We start from the raw sequence: 18,521 nt of genomic DNA on the forward strand, positions 1-18,521 counted from the left end.
TCAAGTTCATTTTTCAGGTTTTCAGGTTTTTTTTAATATTCTAAACGAACAATGGAATTAATTTTATGACTCGAAACTAAATAGATTTTCATTTAACAAAGCGTCAATCTTTTAGTCAATTAACTGTCAAATGCTTCAACTTGTCTTTTTAGGTTGAAGATTGTCATGCAGTAACAACTCAGGCCTTACTGTTTCAAATTGTTATTAATTTTAGTAAATTCTTTTTGACATTCCTGACATGTAAGCTGATACAAATTTTCTAGTAGATAACATGTTCAAAAAACTTTACTATGTAAGGGATCTTCTATAAATTACATACACAGGTATGACCGGAAAGGGTTACCCAAAAATGCATAGATGCGTATAAGGAGGGGTGTACAGCGAGTACGTAAGTGGTTTGATTATCTCTATCTCTTCTAAAATTTGATTTTTTAATTATTTTTTTTTTAAAAAAAAACAGAATTTCAGGAGTTTAAAAAAGCAATAGTATGTTTAGTAGCATAGATTTCAATAAACTAAAAGTTTTTATGTTTTTAATGTTTGGAAAAACTTATGCATTAGGCATTAGGAAGGAGTTGAGTTTGTAATAAATAATGCGTATGTACGCAGAGGGAGAGAGAGAGGGGGGGGGGGTAAAGCTTTGAAAGCATAATACAGTTGCATACAAGGGGAGAGGTTGTCTTAAATCTGTCAAGGTTTAGTGTGTACTTACTTAAGTGGTTTTACTGTGTACGTACTTTATAAATACCTCCTTAGCGAGAGATGTCAAATGTGTAGAAAGCTACTCAAGTAGCTTATTATGTTTGTGATTGTTGTGTGAAAAAACAAACAACATTAAAATTAATAAAATATATACAAAATAACTTAATCATTTTTTACAATTTTAAACATTAGAACGGAAAAAATTAGTATATTATTTTAACCTTGTTGATAATATAAAATATATTGTCTTATAATATTATTATTTGGGTGTCAAAATTTAGTCAGAATTCTAAGACAATAGATTTTATAATATCAACAACGTTAAAATAATAGGGGAAAGCGCGCACCCTTGATCATAAAATCCAGGGCGCATTATGTTAATAACATTCTCCTAAATTAATGATAATTGTAAATCTCATATTGACAATAAAAAAAATATATATACTTTCTTCAAGTTTATTAAAACCATAAATAAAGAAAACTCTAAAATATTTTTATAATTTTGTCTTTCGTAAATTTTTGTTTAGTTTTTTTTCCCCTGGATTTTAGGATCAAGGGTGCATACTTTCCCCTATATTAATTTTTTCCGTTTGTTTAAAATTATAAAGAATGTCTAAGTTATAGTTAGTTACAGAAGACAACACATAAAAAAGTTATATAAAACATAAATTAAAGCAAAAATTGATATCTTACAAAAAATAACAACCCGAATTATTCCTAATGTAGATATATATTATATAATTATATAAAATGTAAAATATAATGCTCAACCTCTATATAGATTATATATTTAAAAAAACATAAATAGAATTAAAGTCTATTTGAGATAAAATCCATATTTTTACGAGTTGGGTATGAATTTTAAAAATCGAGTAAAACCCACAACACAGGGGTAAACAAAAAGTGTAGGTAAGTATTAAACTAAAAAGTATGAGCAAGAAATGTTTGGCTTTCAGACTTCAAAATTTATTGCTAATAACACAGGCTATTTTCATTATTTCTTATTTTAAATAAAGTCAAATAAATATTAAAAATTGCTATTTATTTTAATAACTAAAAACAAATGCTTTAAATAAACAATGGCTTACCTTTTCTGATTCTGTATATATATATATATATATATATATATATATATATATATATATATATATATATATATATATATTTTTTTTTTTTTTTTTTTTTTTTTTTTTCCACAAATATATATGAACATTTAAAATAAAAAAACACAAGAAAATCACGTTTAAATTGTTGATTCATGAATGTTAGACAGTAAATAAGTAAAAAATTTACATTTTTATATTTATATATGTACACAAATATGAATACAATTGCAAACTTCTATCTCCTTCGCACTTGATTATGCGATATATAGTAGTCTGTTCTTCCCTTCAAGATCATGGTTTCAAACTTTTCTTTTTCGTACTTATCATATAACATATTGCCTTCAGAATAATCATTGCTATAAAATTAACAAAATAATTATATATGACAATAATAAAAATATAGATAAATAAATATATTTATATTTAAACATAAATCGTAAATAAAAAAAAAAATTCATTAACCTTAATAGCAAAAACACAAGTTTTTGCAATTAAAATTAATATCCGACTGAGAGTCCAAAGAGTGTCCACTGGTGTTTTAAATATCTTTGAATAAAACTAAACAGTTAAGTATCTTTCAAATATGTTTGTTTTATTTTTTTAGACATTTGGAAAAGAAAAATAGCACAAATAAAATGAATGTTTTATGACAACTCTGATCAAGTCTGCATTTCTTGAATAAAATGTTTTATGACAACTCTGATCAAGTCTGCATTTCTTGAATAAGACAAAAAGATTTTGGAATTTAAAAATTTATTTGATTTTTATAAAATTTTAGGAAAATACATAAATATAAAGTGCCATCAGGGTAATCAAAAATATAATAACATAGATAAAAACAAAATGTAAAAATATAAAAAATATGATACAACAAACGGATTAAAAATGTGTAAACTTAAAAATTGAGAAAAACATCAGAAATGAGAAGGAAATTATTAAGAATTTATCAAAGCTTAAAAATTATTTAGGAATAAGGTTTAAAAGTATTTAAAAATCTGAAGACTTTTGACAAACATCAGATGGTAAATTATTAAATTTTATAAAAATAAAGAACTTAAAAAGTAAAATTATTAAATAGTCGATAAAATAGTTTATATTTAAAATGAAATATTTACAATTTATAACAATAGGTATAATGAAATTAGGAATTTTAAATCTTTTGTTAATCCTTGACTCAATAAGAAAAAAAAGCAATTGTTTTCCCTGACCACTATGAGAAATTCCCTGACATTCCCTAACCCAGTTGTAAAAGACATTTTTACCCCTGACTATATAAACCCTGATCATTGTGAATCTCAATGGATGATACTGCAAAAAATCTTTTTGCAACAAGAATCAACTTATATTGCCTAATGCTATAATTTAACATTATAAAGTTTTTTTTTGTACATGGTAAATATGATGATGATGAATTAAAAAAATTTTAAAATATTTTTAACATTATTAAAAAAAAAAAAGTTGAAAAAACCTGAGTTCATTGCAACACCAAAGTACAAATAAAAACAAAATAAATGTTGCAGGAATAAGCATTAACATGAATGCAATATACCAAATTGATACCTGAAAGTAAAAAAAAACATACAAAAACAGAAGGGCATTAGAAAAGCAATTATGAAACTTTAAATCTAAAAAATCGATACCTGAAAATGAATAACATTTAAGAAAAAAGTATTAAAAGAAAATTACATATAGAACTTTAAATTTATAAAAAAATTTATTAAAAAAATACAACTGTTAAATTGAACTGAAAAGTCTAAAAAGAAGCATAAAAAAGTCATAGAAAGATAGTAAGCATGCGCATATAATGTTTACAAGTTTAAACCCAACAATCTCTTAAAGAACACCTATAGCTCTGGTAAAACCTCACAAAAATTAAACAAAAATAAATTAGCTTTAATAAATCACTAACATAAAAAAAAAAAAAAAAAAAAAAGAAAAAAAAAAAAAAAAAAAGTAAAACATAACATACAAGCTAACTAGACAAACAGTAAAACATACAAGCAAACTAGAAAGTTCTAAAAAAAACAAAAAAAACAGTGATTCCAAGTTATAACAATTTACATGTTTTAATATTGCATGAAAATTAACATACATCTTCAAAATCAGCATAGAAGTTGTTGCAATTCAGTGGAGCACAAAGAGACTTTGTTAATGAATCTTAAATGAAAAATAAAAAGTAAAAAATTTGCAAAATTTTTTTCCCTTTGAATATAAATTTCACACAAAAATATCTATATATCATTGTATTATTTTAGAATAATATTGGGTAAACACTAACTGCCATTTTTTTGCCTTAGTACCATCAAAACAAAATGGCACAATGAATCTTTATAATGATCATAATAATTAAAATTTCTTATATAGCATATATGTAACCTTATCTAGTTGGGTTAAGAAAACAGAATCTTTTTCTTATATATTTATAAAAGAATTATTATTAGTTCATTTTAAAATAATTTTTTTATGAATCTTATGCCATTAAAAAATAAAGGTTAAAAAGTTTATAACCTTAAACCTTTAACCTTATATATTTATAAACCTTAGACATTATCTTCACAAAAAATTTGAAAAAGATTTTTTTTAAACCAATTTTCAGCAGGTTAAATTATGTTATAATGTTGAAAAAATTATCTAAATCTAATGCAACATTCATTAGATTTACAAATTGTACCACAAAGCTTAACTAACCTTGTGCAACCATTTTTAAAAGTTAATAAGTGTTATAAAAAACCTTTTTTTTTTGTTTTGCCAAAACATTTGTTTACTTTCATACTTTCTGCAGTTGTAAAAAAAAGTTTTAATTCATGCTCAAAACTTTTTAACTAATCATTGCTCAACATTATTTTAACAATTTTTATAGATTTTTTTAAAATTTTTTATTTCAATTTCTCTAATATTATATTTTTATAGAAATTGTTACAAAATATATTCCAGCTTGAGTCACTTTTTTTAAATTATTCTGTGCATATGTACATGTACATTATTTCATGTAAGTAACACCATATTTTCGTTCAAAAAAAAAAAAAAAAACTTACCATAAACATAATGCTGCATCTCTGTTGGAAGACATGTGTAAACTATTTTCTATATAAAAACTTATACTTATAAAAAAATAATTATTAACATGCTACTGTTATTTAATAAATTCATTAAAACTATTACAATTTATTTAAAACATATGAAGATATTTAAACATTTAAAAATATTACAAATATTAATTAATTATATGTGCGTGTGTGTATGCATATATATATATATATATATATATATATATATATATATATATATATATATATACACACACACACACACACACATATATAAATGCAGCATTAGAAGCACACTGATGACAGGTAGTTTTCGGGGCTTCATTACATACATAGAGCATCTCATATACCTATAATTCTATGTTTTTTTTCTTTATTTTCTGAAAAATTAAAGAGTACATTTTTAGAATAAGTGTGCAAAAAGTATATTAGGAAATTTGGTCCTTAGGTATGAATTGTTCTTGATGCAGCAGGCTATAAAATAGTCAATGTTGCAGTTTTTTATATCTAAATATTCCTACCCAAAACCTCAGTCAATCTATGTATCTAAGCCTCCACAGTTTCCTATCTCAGTATGATGTCATCAACTACATTTTATGCAAAGCTAATTTCGCAAAGATAATTTTATAGCCAAGACACACCCACACATACACACACATATATATATTAGGGTGTTCCTAAAAAACAACTATTTTTAAAAATGTCTGCTCCCACCCACTAAATGTGTTCTATATAATAAAATAATACTAGAATTAAAAAATATTCAAAAAAAAACAAAACATTTTAAGAATAGCTCAAGTCTCTTAAACATCATAAATTAGAATTTTTAATTAAAAAATTAAAATATGCTTTTTTACATGCATTTATGTTTCATATTTACATTTATACATATATATATATATATATATATATATATATATATATATATATATATATATATATATATATATATATATATATATATATATAAACAAATATATTTGTGGTAAAATATATTTGTTTATATATATAAACAAAAATATTTGTGGTAAAAAACGACTCTTAACTTTTCTTTGACATATAACATATATAAAAACAAATTAAGTACGGATTATGTCAATAAATAATTTATATATATATATATATATATATATATATATATATATTTATATATATATATATATATATATATATATATATATATATATATATATAAATTATATATTGACATAATCCGTACTTAATTTGTTAATATTCTGAAGGTTCATCAAGAAGTAGCTTCCTAATGTAGCTAAAGATGAAGAAACAGCTTGTCAAAACTGTTTTTAGTTAGATTTGTGTTTTTACTAATTTCTATTGGTCTGTTCTACTACATATATAAATATACATGACATTATATATAGACACTATATATATAAATATGCATGACATTACATATAGAGCTAATATTAATAAGAAATTTTATTATTATTTTAAATCCGCTACCTCACACTTTCGCTGCAGTTTGCGAACATCTTTTTTATTGCACAAATCAAAATCTAAAGGATTTACAGGATACATCTCATGAAGATCACAGCGAAAAATATCACAGTAGTCAGATAAGCAAACAAAATCTTTATTCTAGTTGAATAAAAATCAAACCTAACTAATTTTCATAAAAACTAAAAAACAAATAATATAAATATCAAATAAATATACAAAATGCTATTTAATATATAATATATAAATTAAAAAAAAAAATAAATAAACGTAGCAACAAATTGTATTTTTGTTATTATTTTACTAGACAACTTAAACTATAATTATGTAGTTAACATAAACAAATATTAAATAAAAACCAAACAAAAATTAAATAAAAACCAAATAAAAATATATAAAAATATAAAAAAAAAAATAAACTAAGTACAATAAAAATGCATAAAAAAAAAAAAAAATTATATAAAAAAAAAAAATCAATTTATTGGAGATATTTTAACTAAATAATTAATCAATAAAAATGACATAAAAAAAATTACATAGTTTTTAATGATTACTGGATAAAAGTCTATTTTAAAGTTTACTCACAAATACATACACATTTGCATGCTTCCTGTCCATATGTTTGTAAAAATAATTTTCATTTTCAAACAACTTTCCACAAAACTCACACTTTACATGTCCACCTGACAATTCAGTTTTACCCATTTCTACTCCACGATAAATATTACGTTCTTGCAAAAAAATGCATCGACGGGGTATTTTAAGTTGATATTTTTCGTAAATAGGATATAAAGTCTAAACATCAAGAATTAGTTGAGAGTTTTCTTTTAAAATTTGTGCAACTTTTACAAAGAAACAAAACAGGTTCAAACATACCTGCGATAAAATATTACTAACTAATGCTGATCTTTGAAGAGAACAATTTCGCTTGAAGTCAATTCTACTAGATTTATTCCACAGCATATTTCTCGGTGAAAAATTTCTCTTTAAAAAAATTAAGACTTTTTGAAAAAGATAAAATGAAAACTTAAAAATTTTAAATCAAAAGAATTTAATACCACCTTATTGCTAAATAAATAATTTTTTCAGATTATAAATTATAATAAAAATTTAATACAAAAATAGAAATTATAATAAAATGTAATAATAATAAAATGATATTAAAATGACAAAAATAACAAAATGCAATAAAATGTTAAAATAAAGTATACAAATTAAACATAAAATAAAAATAAATTAAAAATATAAGTAATAATATAATAAAAATAATAAAAACTAAAAATGATAAAAATAATAACTTTAAATTTTTAATAAAAGTAAACTATATTTAAAATAAAATATTAAATATTGTTACATTTTAATATTAATATAAATATTCATTAATAAAATTTATACTTTCTTTAACTTAGTGAATTTGGTTAAACCAATGAATATGGTAAAGTTTTTTTTGTTAGATTTGAACAGTATTTAACTGGTTTAAAAGCAAATACAGAAAATTCTATAAAATATCGGCCCTTTCTGTTTTTTGAATAAAATTATTCGGACTTAGGTAGTTTTCTGGATTTTACTGGAAAAAATACTATTAACTGTTTTTTTATGAAAACTGAATATTTTTCTTTAAAATATAGAAATAGAAACAAAAATGAAAAATGTGAAAAATCAGTTCAATAAGTTGAATGCTTCTTTATTTAAAAGCCTATTTCCATTTAGTATAAGAGTGACGCAGTTAGCCTTAAGTGAGGCAGATAGCCTTAAGCATATTTAGGTTAATTGAATTGTGTCCAAGTTAAAAGCAGGGTTTTGGAAAGCATTTGTATGTCCACCAAATTAAAAGCAAATAAAAATATTTAGTAAATATGTCACTTTTTAGATTTTTACACATCTTTATTTTGAGCTTTTAAAACATGATTTAACCTATTCTAAATGTTAAAAATTTTTAACTGTTGTTAAAATTTGTTAGACTTAAAATTATAACTTGTTTTTTTTAAAAAGTTCAACTGTTGTTAGACTTATAATTATAACTTTTTTTTTTTTTTAAATTTGAACTGTTGTTAGACTTTGAAGTTGAACTGTTGTTATTTTTTATTTTTACATCTGTCTTAGAAAAATATAAAATGATAAAATTTTTTATAATCTTAGGAAAATAAAAACTTGCAAATGTATAATGTGAGATCACTAGAAAGCAGTGAAGGAGTTCTAAAACTTAAAAAATGAGGATTGCCTCATAAATACAACCCAGCAATGCTCAGGTAGGAAATGTATAATTTATAAGTTTGAATATTTTACTGTAAAAGGCTATATCACTTGTTCTATAGAAAAAAGTCTTTATGATAAGTTGATTTTTTTAAAAATCAATTTATCATCTGCATAAGAATACCAATGCACTATAATCTCATAATTATTTTGGGCTAGCATAAATTTTAAAGTGATGATTTTAATTATAAACAGCTTTTGTAAATTTTTGAACAACATAAATTTGTTGAAATTTCTTTTTTCCATCAGTCCCCATAGTAAACAAAGTATTTGTTACTTAATTTGATATTGTCAAGAAGCAAATAGAGTTATGTAAAAAAAGTGGTAGCAACATTAAGTAGCAAACTAGCTGAAATACTATTAAATTTTTATGTGTTTTTTATAAAACATTTTTTTGTGTGAAGTTGTTGCATGCAAAGCACGATCAGATAGAGCCTAGTACTGGTAATCTGAAGGTGCAAGGTACAAATTATGTTGATGTACATTTTTTTATTTTTTTTATTTTCAATGCTTTTTCATTCAATTTTCTTTGAAAACCTTACCAAAGAACTTTTATGATTAAAAAATCTGATTGATAAATGAGTTTTGTATTCAGAATTCTCATTCCTGAAATAATTAACAAATATAAACACTCATTTGTTAAGTAATCAACAAGTACTGGCTAATATGACAAGAAAAAATCTCAATACAATTTTAATTTTGCCCAATGAAAGGACGAAAATTGTAGCAAAATAAAAAAAAAAAAAGAACTACAGAGTTGTTGAAAAAAGATGTAATGCTGTTGAACTTAAGGTTGAAAGACTGTATCTCTAATTTGGTTAATTATCTTTTCCCACTATTAACAGAAGAAAATATTTTATTTGAATGCAAAAATAAATATTGTACTTAGTTTTATAAGAATATTACATTCTGCAGCATACTTAGTTTTATAAGAATATTACATTCTGCAGCATCTCTTTTTGTTAAACTACTCATGTAGATTTTTAAAATCTATAGGAGTTTTTTAGAATATACTAAAAAACTCCTATAGATTTTAAAATCTATAGGAGTTTTTTAGTATATTCTAAAAAACTCCTATAGATTTTAGGACTCCAGAAGATTCTAAAAGACTCATGAAGATTCTAAAAGACTGGTGAAGATTCTAAAAAAAAGAAGCTTTTATAAATAACATATAAAATATATATAAAATAATATATAAAATTAGTAATAATAAAATTAATAATAAAAAATTAAATATTAAAAAACCGTACCCTTTTTGCACTTGTTCTCTTTGCGCTTGCTTGAAGTACTAATAGAGAAACCACAATGGAATATGACATCCATCTTATGAACCATCTTATGAACATTTCATTATTAGATCACAGATGTGGAAACACCAAATATTAAATCACAAATATGAAAACACCAGATAAAAAGATCACAGATATGATTACACCAGTTAAAAGATCACAAATTTGCAACAACTAAGGTATTAGATCACAGATATGGAACCTTTATAACTATTTGTTGTATCACATTTTTTACTTCTAATGAAAAAATGATGTTAATTTTTTTACAGTACAAAAAAATCCTCTAAAAAAATATAAAAGTACATTTCTAAAACACAAGTAATAAAAAGATTAATTTAAACTCTTATATATTTTGTATAACACTATACAAGAAGTGAAAAAGTAATGAAACTAAATACAAAAAAAAAATTTTTTAAATTTTTATTATTATATATTTTCTTTTATCATTATGAAAGGTTTTTATTATATTTATTTTAACTACTAAAAAACACTAATCAATAAATCATTTAATATATAAGAACTATAATCTCTCATAAAATAAAGTTCACACAACAGGTTGCACTATTGAAAAGAGTGAACATTAGCTGAGCAAGCTCTCACTTTTAATGAAATATTAAAAATAATAATTAAAAAAATTAAAAGCAAAAGTATTCAAGAGAAATTTAGATTATTTAAACAATGAACAGCAATTAAGTTGAATGAACAAACCAATTTGACTGATCATCATTAGGGTTGATAAATCAAATAAATAAAATTTTTGAAATACTTTTATGTATTGTTTCTTTTTTTATTGCAGTTTCATTTTGTTCTTCTTTTAACATAGTTTTAATCAAATATGAACTTTAGTTGAACCAAATACCGTGATTTTATCTAAAACATTATAAACCAAACAAACAAATATTAATATAAACATAAGCAAAAAACAAACATTTGAATTATAACTTTAAAAAAAAAAACTTGAAGCAAATTTAGGATATGCTGCTATTTTTACAATATAAAATTATTTTAGTTGTCTTTTTTCTTTTTTAATTCAATTTCTCTCCCAAAGGGTTCAGAGCTTGTCACTACATTGGAAGAGAATCATTTTTTTTTTAATTATAATTATTTTCTAATTGCAACTCAATTTTAAACTCTGAAACTTGTTAAATAAGGTTTTAACAAAGAGAGGTTTAAGGCGGATTAGAACTATCTGATTGTTAACCAAATTCTCCACAACTAATATACTACCGAATCAATTTAATGCCAACCATATAAACTAAAACCAACAAAATGAAAAAAGTCTGAATATTCTTAAAATTTTGTGTTTAGGCTTGTTAAAGTAAAATATCAATATCTTTATATATATAAATTATATATCTATTACTTTTCCTCACTTTTAGCTAAGTAAAAAAGTAGAGTGAAGAAATCCATATTTACTAAAATTTAAAAATATTAAAAAAAAAATCTTAGGTACTGTTTTAGTTGTTTAGCCTTTTCAATGTATTAATCAAATGTTTATTAACAATGAGTTTTAAGCTTTAAAAAGAATTGTTTCATAAAAAATAGAATGCAATTATTATTTTTAACATAGTAATAGTATTTTTAAAATGGTAAATAGTATTTGTGACATATTAATAGTATTTTTAACATATTAATAGCATTTTTAACATATTAATAGTATTTTTAACACAATAATAGTATTTTTAACATACTAATAGTATTTTTAACATATTAATAGTATCTTTAACATAGTAATAGTATTTTTAACGTGGTAAATAGTATTTTTAACATATTAATAGTATTTTTGACATATTAATAGTATTTTTAACATATTAATAGTATCTTTAACATAGTAATAGTATTTTTAACGTGGTAAATAGTATTTTTAACATATTAATAGTATTTTTGACATATTAATAGTATTTTCGACATATTAATAGTATTTTTAACATAGTAAATAGTATTTTTAACATAGTATTTCTATTTTAGCATATTTTTACTTTCACGTGTCTGCTTTGTTTACGTAAATATATATGTTTAATTCTTTAATTCATTTGTTAAATTCTTATAATTATTGTAAAAAAGCACACCAAACCTATCTTTATTTACTAAAAAAAGAAAACAGAATAGCGCAATCTATAAAGCTAAATTGATTGATTTTTATTTTTGATGTAGAAGGCAAACTTGTTTTTAACAAATTATATTTAAAAATTTAAAAAGTAGTTTATTATACAAAATTAGGAATTGCATTAGGATCCAATTTTAAATTATAAACAAACAAATCATTACACACAAGGAATATTTATTAACTTTTCCATTAAGCATGTCTATTTATGTAAATTTTTAGTTTCCTTTTCCTCTACCGTTACATGCAAAATATTACCTTAGCTCTTTTTAAATGCTTTTGTAATAATTCATCATTTTTAAAAGGTGATTTTTTAAAAAATATTTTTTGTTTTAAAAAAAATCACTTTTGAATGAACTTTTTTTTAAATTGAAAAATAATTGCTTACAATAACAGACTTTTCTGAACTATTTTTAAAATTCAATGTAGCCTAGCCTTTCATCTTGAATAGACCCTTCACTGTCATCCTCACTACCATTATTATTATCAAAATTATTTAGTCTAAGTTCAGTTGGTTTTACAAAAAGTACATTGCATACTGCTAAATAAACTGCAAAGGTAGATTGGGTTAGTTAAACAATCAAACTTAACTGTAATGGTTGCTATGGTTATCTATAATTGTATAAAAATATCAAATATATCAAAATATTAAATTTCAGTTCATTCTCACTCAACCTTTTAATTACTAAACTTTTTGAAATGGCTTACTTTTAAAGACATATACAAGCCTAAAACTGTGAAGAAAAGATGTGTCCATTTGTGTGCACATAAATGTTCATGTAATAATGCATTCTAATTGAAGTGTATTGATCAACAGTGAAGCTAACAAAACGAAATAAAAAAATATGAAACAACTTTCATGTTTTTTTATTTTGTTGTTAGTTGAGCCTTAATGTCTTTGACATGAGCCAGTAAAAAATTTTAATAGAAATGAACTGAAAGATACTTTTATGTCTAGTATAAGTAACGATATATTATGATATAAGTTATAATATATTATACTTTTATGCCAAATTCTTGTAACCTATTACTTTCAGCAACAGCATTATTGAAAATCCATCTTTTTCACATTTTTTAAGGACGAACTTTGAACTTTAAAAATGAAATGATGACATTTTTGTATTATGCTTTAATATTTACCTTTAATATTTTATATACTTTTTATACCTTTTTTATATTACCTATTTTATATACCTATTTTAATACTTTTGCTTTAGACTTGTGCAAAATGCTTCGATTATTTCAATGTCATTGTAATGATCAAGTCTAATTGTAAACTGCTAAATGTAAATCCTGTATGTCATTAAATGACATACAGGATTTACATTTAGCAATTTGATTTAATCTGCTAAATTTAAATTTAAGAAACTCTCGCAAGCTCATGCTAAAATAAGTACTGGTTTAACTCTTGAAAATTTATGCTATAATTCAGGCTTTTAAAATTGCGTTCAAGTTATAAAATGCTGCAAAGCATAATGGTTAAACAAACTATGTTACGCTGATTCATCAACATAAAAAACAGGAAAATGCATAACCAAACAAAAAAGATCTGGATAAGAATCCTAAAACAAAAGTATGGGTACCGTCGCTTATTAAAGCATGGACAAAGCAGCGTCAAATGATAAAGCTTGCAAAAAATTATGACAAAAGTTGGCAGAAACTTAAAAAATAGAAGCCCAACATTGTTGAGCTTTTTTAAATTCTGCTAGTTTTTTATTTAACACTGTTTGCGCATGCAAAAACTTTTCTGGTTTATTTTTATGAAAAAAACTGAATGAAGAATCAGCTTAAGACAAAAAAATAGTACAATTACAAGTTTTCCCAGGAGATCAGTGCGGTTTATATTTTGTTTGTCCACGAAAAAGTTTTTTATTTAGACAACTTCTTCATGGCCGTTTGCGAGTTTTATATATTAGGCATTTCAATACTATGCGGCATAAAATATATAAATAAATAAAAAGCAAAAATAAAAATTACTTTTAAAATATATTTGTATAATTTTAATGTAACAAGTATATATTGTCCCTCTATAAATATGCCTATGTAATGCATGCATACATGTTAACATGCATATATATATATATATATATATATATATATATATATATATATATATATATATATATATATATATATATATATATATATGTATATATATATATATATATATATATATATATGCATGTTAACATGTATGCATGCATTACATAGGCATATTTATATATATATATATATATATATATATATATATATATATATATATATATATATATATATCATATATATATATATACCTCATATATATATATATATATATATATATATATACCTCAAAGGCTTTAATTTCTAGATCACATTTTTAATTATGTAACTAAATTTAATTTTTCATTAGTATATGCGCGTTTAGCTTACTTGGATAAAGCGTTTACTTCATACACGGAATGGCCATGGTTTGAATCCCAAAACAATCAATTTTTTTTTCTGTTAAATCCAGCTGCTCATAAATTTGCATTGTAACCATTACATTTTTTTTTTGTAGATAAAAAAATCTTTCTGTTGTATGTTTTTAAATGATACACATCTCTTCACATCTATTTCTTATACCAATTCAGCCAACCCGCCCCCACTTTTTTAGTCAACTATGTTATTGGTAAAATATAGGTAAACAATTATTCATAATAAATCTATGCTTGAATTTTGTGCTTTTATACAAGACATTTTTATACTCTTATATAATCTTTTCTCCTTCTTCCCTGATGCTCTTAAGGCTGTATGTTTTTTAGTAAAGTAACTGGTTAAACAGTCCAGGTGCAAATGATAAATATTAATGTAACAAGTATTGTTACAAACTAGTGTTATATTTTTATGAACAAATGGGACGGAAAACCGCATGTGTCTCCTGGGAAGACTTGAATTATGCAACAAATTTATAAAAAATGCTTCTGTGCTCCGAAACACGTGTTACTTTTAGAATATCACATGTGATTCAGTTTGCACACATATACACTTGCTTATCGTATCATAATTGCAATATACAGCACATGAACCATTTTCCTCTAGAGAAAGCTTGTATAAAATGCATATATAACAGACATTTATAACAAAAAAATGAGAACAATAAAAATGTAAACTAAAAAGCATTAAAATTAACTTTTACCTGCCGTGTGTCATAAACAACGTATTCTAAATAAAAAAAATTAACATAATATAATATAAATAAAGAAATAAATTATAATTCATTTTCATTTTTTTTTTTTAAATTCTTTATCTCTTGATGATCTTGAAATGAAACACAAAATGAGCATTAAATGAAACACATGTGCATGGAATGAGCGCATATGGATTGAATGAAACACAACGTGTACATTGAATAAAACAAATGTGCATGAATAAAACACAACATGTGCATTCAACGAAACACAACATGTGCATTGAACAAAACAAAACATGTGCATTGAATGAAACACAACATGTGCATGGAACAAAACACAACATTTGCACGGAATAAAAAATTTTCCGATATTTTTTCAAAATTAAATAAAGATATCTAGTAACAAGCCTCTTTATGATATTTCAACTTTCATATATGATATTAAAGGTTGGGTTAAATAAAACTGACACTTTTTATATCTTGAATTAAAAAACATTGGAATGAGCTACAAAGTTGATTTTTTTATTTATTAAATGCTTATTAAGTCAAGAATAAAGATAAACAAAGAAAAAAAAAATTTCTTCAGTATGATGAAATTTTCTAATTTTTCTCTTGATGGGAGTCATAAGATTTTGCACTAGGTGAGATCCATACTCTATGGTGGTTTTACTGCCACTTTTCTACTTCACTTCTTCTTAAAGTCAGTACTTGATTTTGCTTGCATTAAACATCTTATGTAATTTGGCCTTAATAATCGCCCAATATCGCTTAATCCGACTAAGTTCAGGACAATTTGCAGGATTGTGTGTTCTAGGTATGAAATTGATACTATTGGCATTGTAGAAGTTAAATGTAGATTTGGAATAATGACAAAACGCTAGGTCTAGCTGAAAAAATGCATTAACATCTAGGGTGTTCCACAGTAGCATAAAGAGCTTTTTAAGGCACTCTTTTTAATAAATTTCACTATTTATTGTGGAATTAGTGACAAAACTTTGTGTTTTCAATCCATATTGACATATGGCTCGCCAAACTATAACTTTTTGGGGGAATTTTTTAGTTTTATTATTTTAAATTTAGCCTTTACCTTTTTCCTGGAGACTCCCATATGAAAATGATGTCCTGGAATCATTTTGAAATTTAGTTTCACATAAGTTTCATCTCCATAATTATACTTTTTCTTCTACAAAATAATTTGTATGTTCTTGCACAACTTCTTGCCATTTTCTTCAGCATTGCTATCTGGGGCTTTATACATCTTAAAGAACTTGATTTTATGCGACAAATGATCAAGACTTGATAGTCCATTTGTCTGCTAGTTTAGCATTTTAGTTTCAAATCTTGTTTAGAAATGTTAGGATTTGCCTGTATTTTTGCCAAATCATTTGTCTTTAGTTTATTGTTAGTTTTCAAGTTGTCGTCACTTCCAGGCTTTCTATTTATTGAATTAAGTGTCAAATACTTATTTAAAGTTCTATTCACAGTGTTTTTAGAACATCCAACAGCTTTTACAATCGATTTGAGAGGCAAATTAGGATTTTCCACTCGAGCGCAAGTATTGGTACATCTTATGTGTTGCTCATTTGTTGCCATTTCGAATAATAATAAACTTTTTCTGAAATAAATTTTTTTTAACTGAAATACATAAATAATTGTTTTTCTGTATGATTTTTTAGCACTCTAATCATAAGAAATAAAAAGTGTCAATTTTCCTTAAGCTAAGCTTTACTAATAACCAACTAATAATTTTACAATAGTAAACTTCTTTTTCTATTTTTCAAGATTATCTCAGTTATTTCAGAAAAAAAATAGTGGAGACATTTTCTATATTGATATTATGATTCCAGCATTTACTTTAACTGATTGACAACATTATTGATAAAAAAAAAACAATTGCAATTATCAATAATACAACTAAACTAAAATGTAAACTCCCTGAAGTATTAGTTATTTTCCTGAAATTGAAATAATGCTTTATTGGTGATTTCAAAAATGTTAATGAGATCTTTATAAATATATAATAATATATATTACGTTATAAAAGCTTTTATAAAGTAGGATCAGCATAATAACTTTGTTATTGATAAGAGAAGAATGTATTATCCCACAGAAATTATTTGTCAAAAGTAATATTTTGATAATTTCTTTTTTGAAATTAAAAAAACAAAATACCATTGTAATTAAGAGTCGAATTTTTCATGTTCTTGACTTCAGAGAGCACACCAACAGGTACAATCAAACCATCAGGTCTAGTGTTAATAAATAATAAGTTATATATACTCATAACTCGCATGTTGAAAAACAAATTTTTTAATTCTAAAACTTACAATGTGATATGGTCTTTTTCAGAACATGCAACTTTTCCAAGACCTTTGGTGCTATGGTAACCATCAGGAAGTTTATCTGCATTATAGTCAGCATCCAGTAATTCTCTTGTCTTTCCCAAAGATACCTATAAAAATATATATAACAAAAAATATAACATTTATTTAACAGCACCAAAGAAGCTAAAAACATATAAGAATGATTACAAACTTCACATAGAAGAACAAATCCAACATTTTTGGTGCGCGTAGGATAGCAGTAGTTAGCACTCTTAGATGATACATCAGCAAAATAGACACCTTTTCCAAACTAAAAGTTATTTTATTGTTCAATTACAGTAATTATGCTATAGAAGTATATTTATGTTATAAAGACTATTTCAAAAATAGAAACTAAAATGTTTAAAAAATTTTATTTTATTAAACATTTTTACAAAATTATAAACACCATATATACAAATTTTAAATTTCTTTTGTTTATTTAAATCTAAAAAATTAAATTTTTAATTTTGTAAAGATTCATTACCCATGTAATGAATCTTTACAAAATTAAAAATTTAATACCCAATGCTATTTTGGGTACAAAATAGCATTGGGTATTAAAACACCTATTTTGGGTATTAAATAAAAATTTAATACCCAAAATAGGTGTTTTACTTATTGATGCTGTACCCAACATCAATAAGCAAAACACCTATTTTGGGCTAAAAAAACAGTTTGTAGATTTAAGTTGCTGATTATTAAGACTTGTAAAACTCGGTTGTTTTAGGAGAATGCTACAGATAGGCTGTTACTTAGATATGTTTATTATATTTGTTTACTGTGAAGTGCACAATGAGACAATTTAAAAATTCTGTTATTCTGTAAAATTATGTTGTTTTAAAAGGAGATTGCTACTTATTTATGTTTAATATATTAGTTAATTGTGTTTATTGCGATTATTGTTATTGAAGTGAACAATGAGAGAGTTTAACACTTTTGTACATGTATTGGGAAGATAATTTGATTTTTGCAAAACTTAAAACAAAAAAATAAAAATATGTTTATTATTGTTTATTAATATGTTTATTATTGTTTATTGAAGTGA

General features: G+C 23.6%; 2 protein-coding genes across 2 annotated transcripts in view; both read right to left on the bottom strand.

Annotated features, from left to right (window-relative positions):
• Positions 1-1,941: 1,941 nt before the first annotated feature.
• On the bottom strand, positions 1,942-10,092 carry LOC105846648 (uncharacterized). Its single transcript, XM_065818974.1, has 8 exons — positions 9,817-10,092; positions 7,190-7,297; positions 6,899-7,108; positions 6,320-6,454; positions 4,844-4,892; positions 3,901-3,965; positions 3,277-3,368; positions 1,942-2,164 (listed from the first exon to the last, which is right to left on the bottom strand). Exons 1-8 carry the CDS (start codon positions 9,910-9,912, stop codon positions 2,044-2,046), a joined length of 876 nt encoding a protein of 291 aa, XP_065675046.1. The 5' UTR covers positions 9,913-10,092; the 3' UTR covers positions 1,942-2,043.
• A 517-nt stretch (positions 10,093-10,609) lies between these two features.
• Positions 10,610-18,521, bottom strand: part of LOC100205425 (poly [ADP-ribose] polymerase 2) — a 37,486-nt gene continuing 29,574 nt past the window's right edge. Inside the window, exons 10-14 of the mRNA XM_065818973.1 lie at positions 17,646-17,744; positions 17,438-17,562; positions 17,283-17,359; positions 15,117-15,142; positions 10,610-10,725 (exon numbers count right to left, since the gene is read on the bottom strand). Of these exons, the coding sequence (XP_065675045.1) occupies positions 10,681-10,725; positions 15,117-15,142; positions 17,283-17,359; positions 17,438-17,562; positions 17,646-17,744 (372 nt within the window). The 3' untranslated portion in view covers positions 10,610-10,680. The remainder of the gene's footprint in view (positions 10,726-15,116; positions 15,143-17,282; positions 17,360-17,437; positions 17,563-17,645; positions 17,745-18,521) is intronic.

Source organism: Hydra vulgaris, chromosome 15 (genome assembly GCF_038396675.1).
Source record: "Hydra vulgaris chromosome 15, alternate assembly HydraT2T_AEP".
Classification (NCBI taxonomy): Eukaryota; Metazoa; Cnidaria; class Hydrozoa; order Anthoathecata; family Hydridae; genus Hydra; species Hydra vulgaris.

Coding starts and splice junctions, on each gene's coding strand:
- LOC105846648 (XM_065818974.1), bottom strand. CDS start 9,912: ATGTTCATAAGATGGTTCATAAGATGGATGTCATATTCCATTGTGGTT. Junction 6,455..6,898: donor ATGCAAATGTGTATGTATTT/GTGAGTAAACTT, acceptor TTATTCAACTAG/AATAAAGATTTTGTTTGCTT. Junction 3,966..4,843: donor GATGCAGCATTATGTTTATG/GTAAGTTTTTTT, acceptor TTTTCATTTAAG/ATTCATTAACAAAGTCTCTT.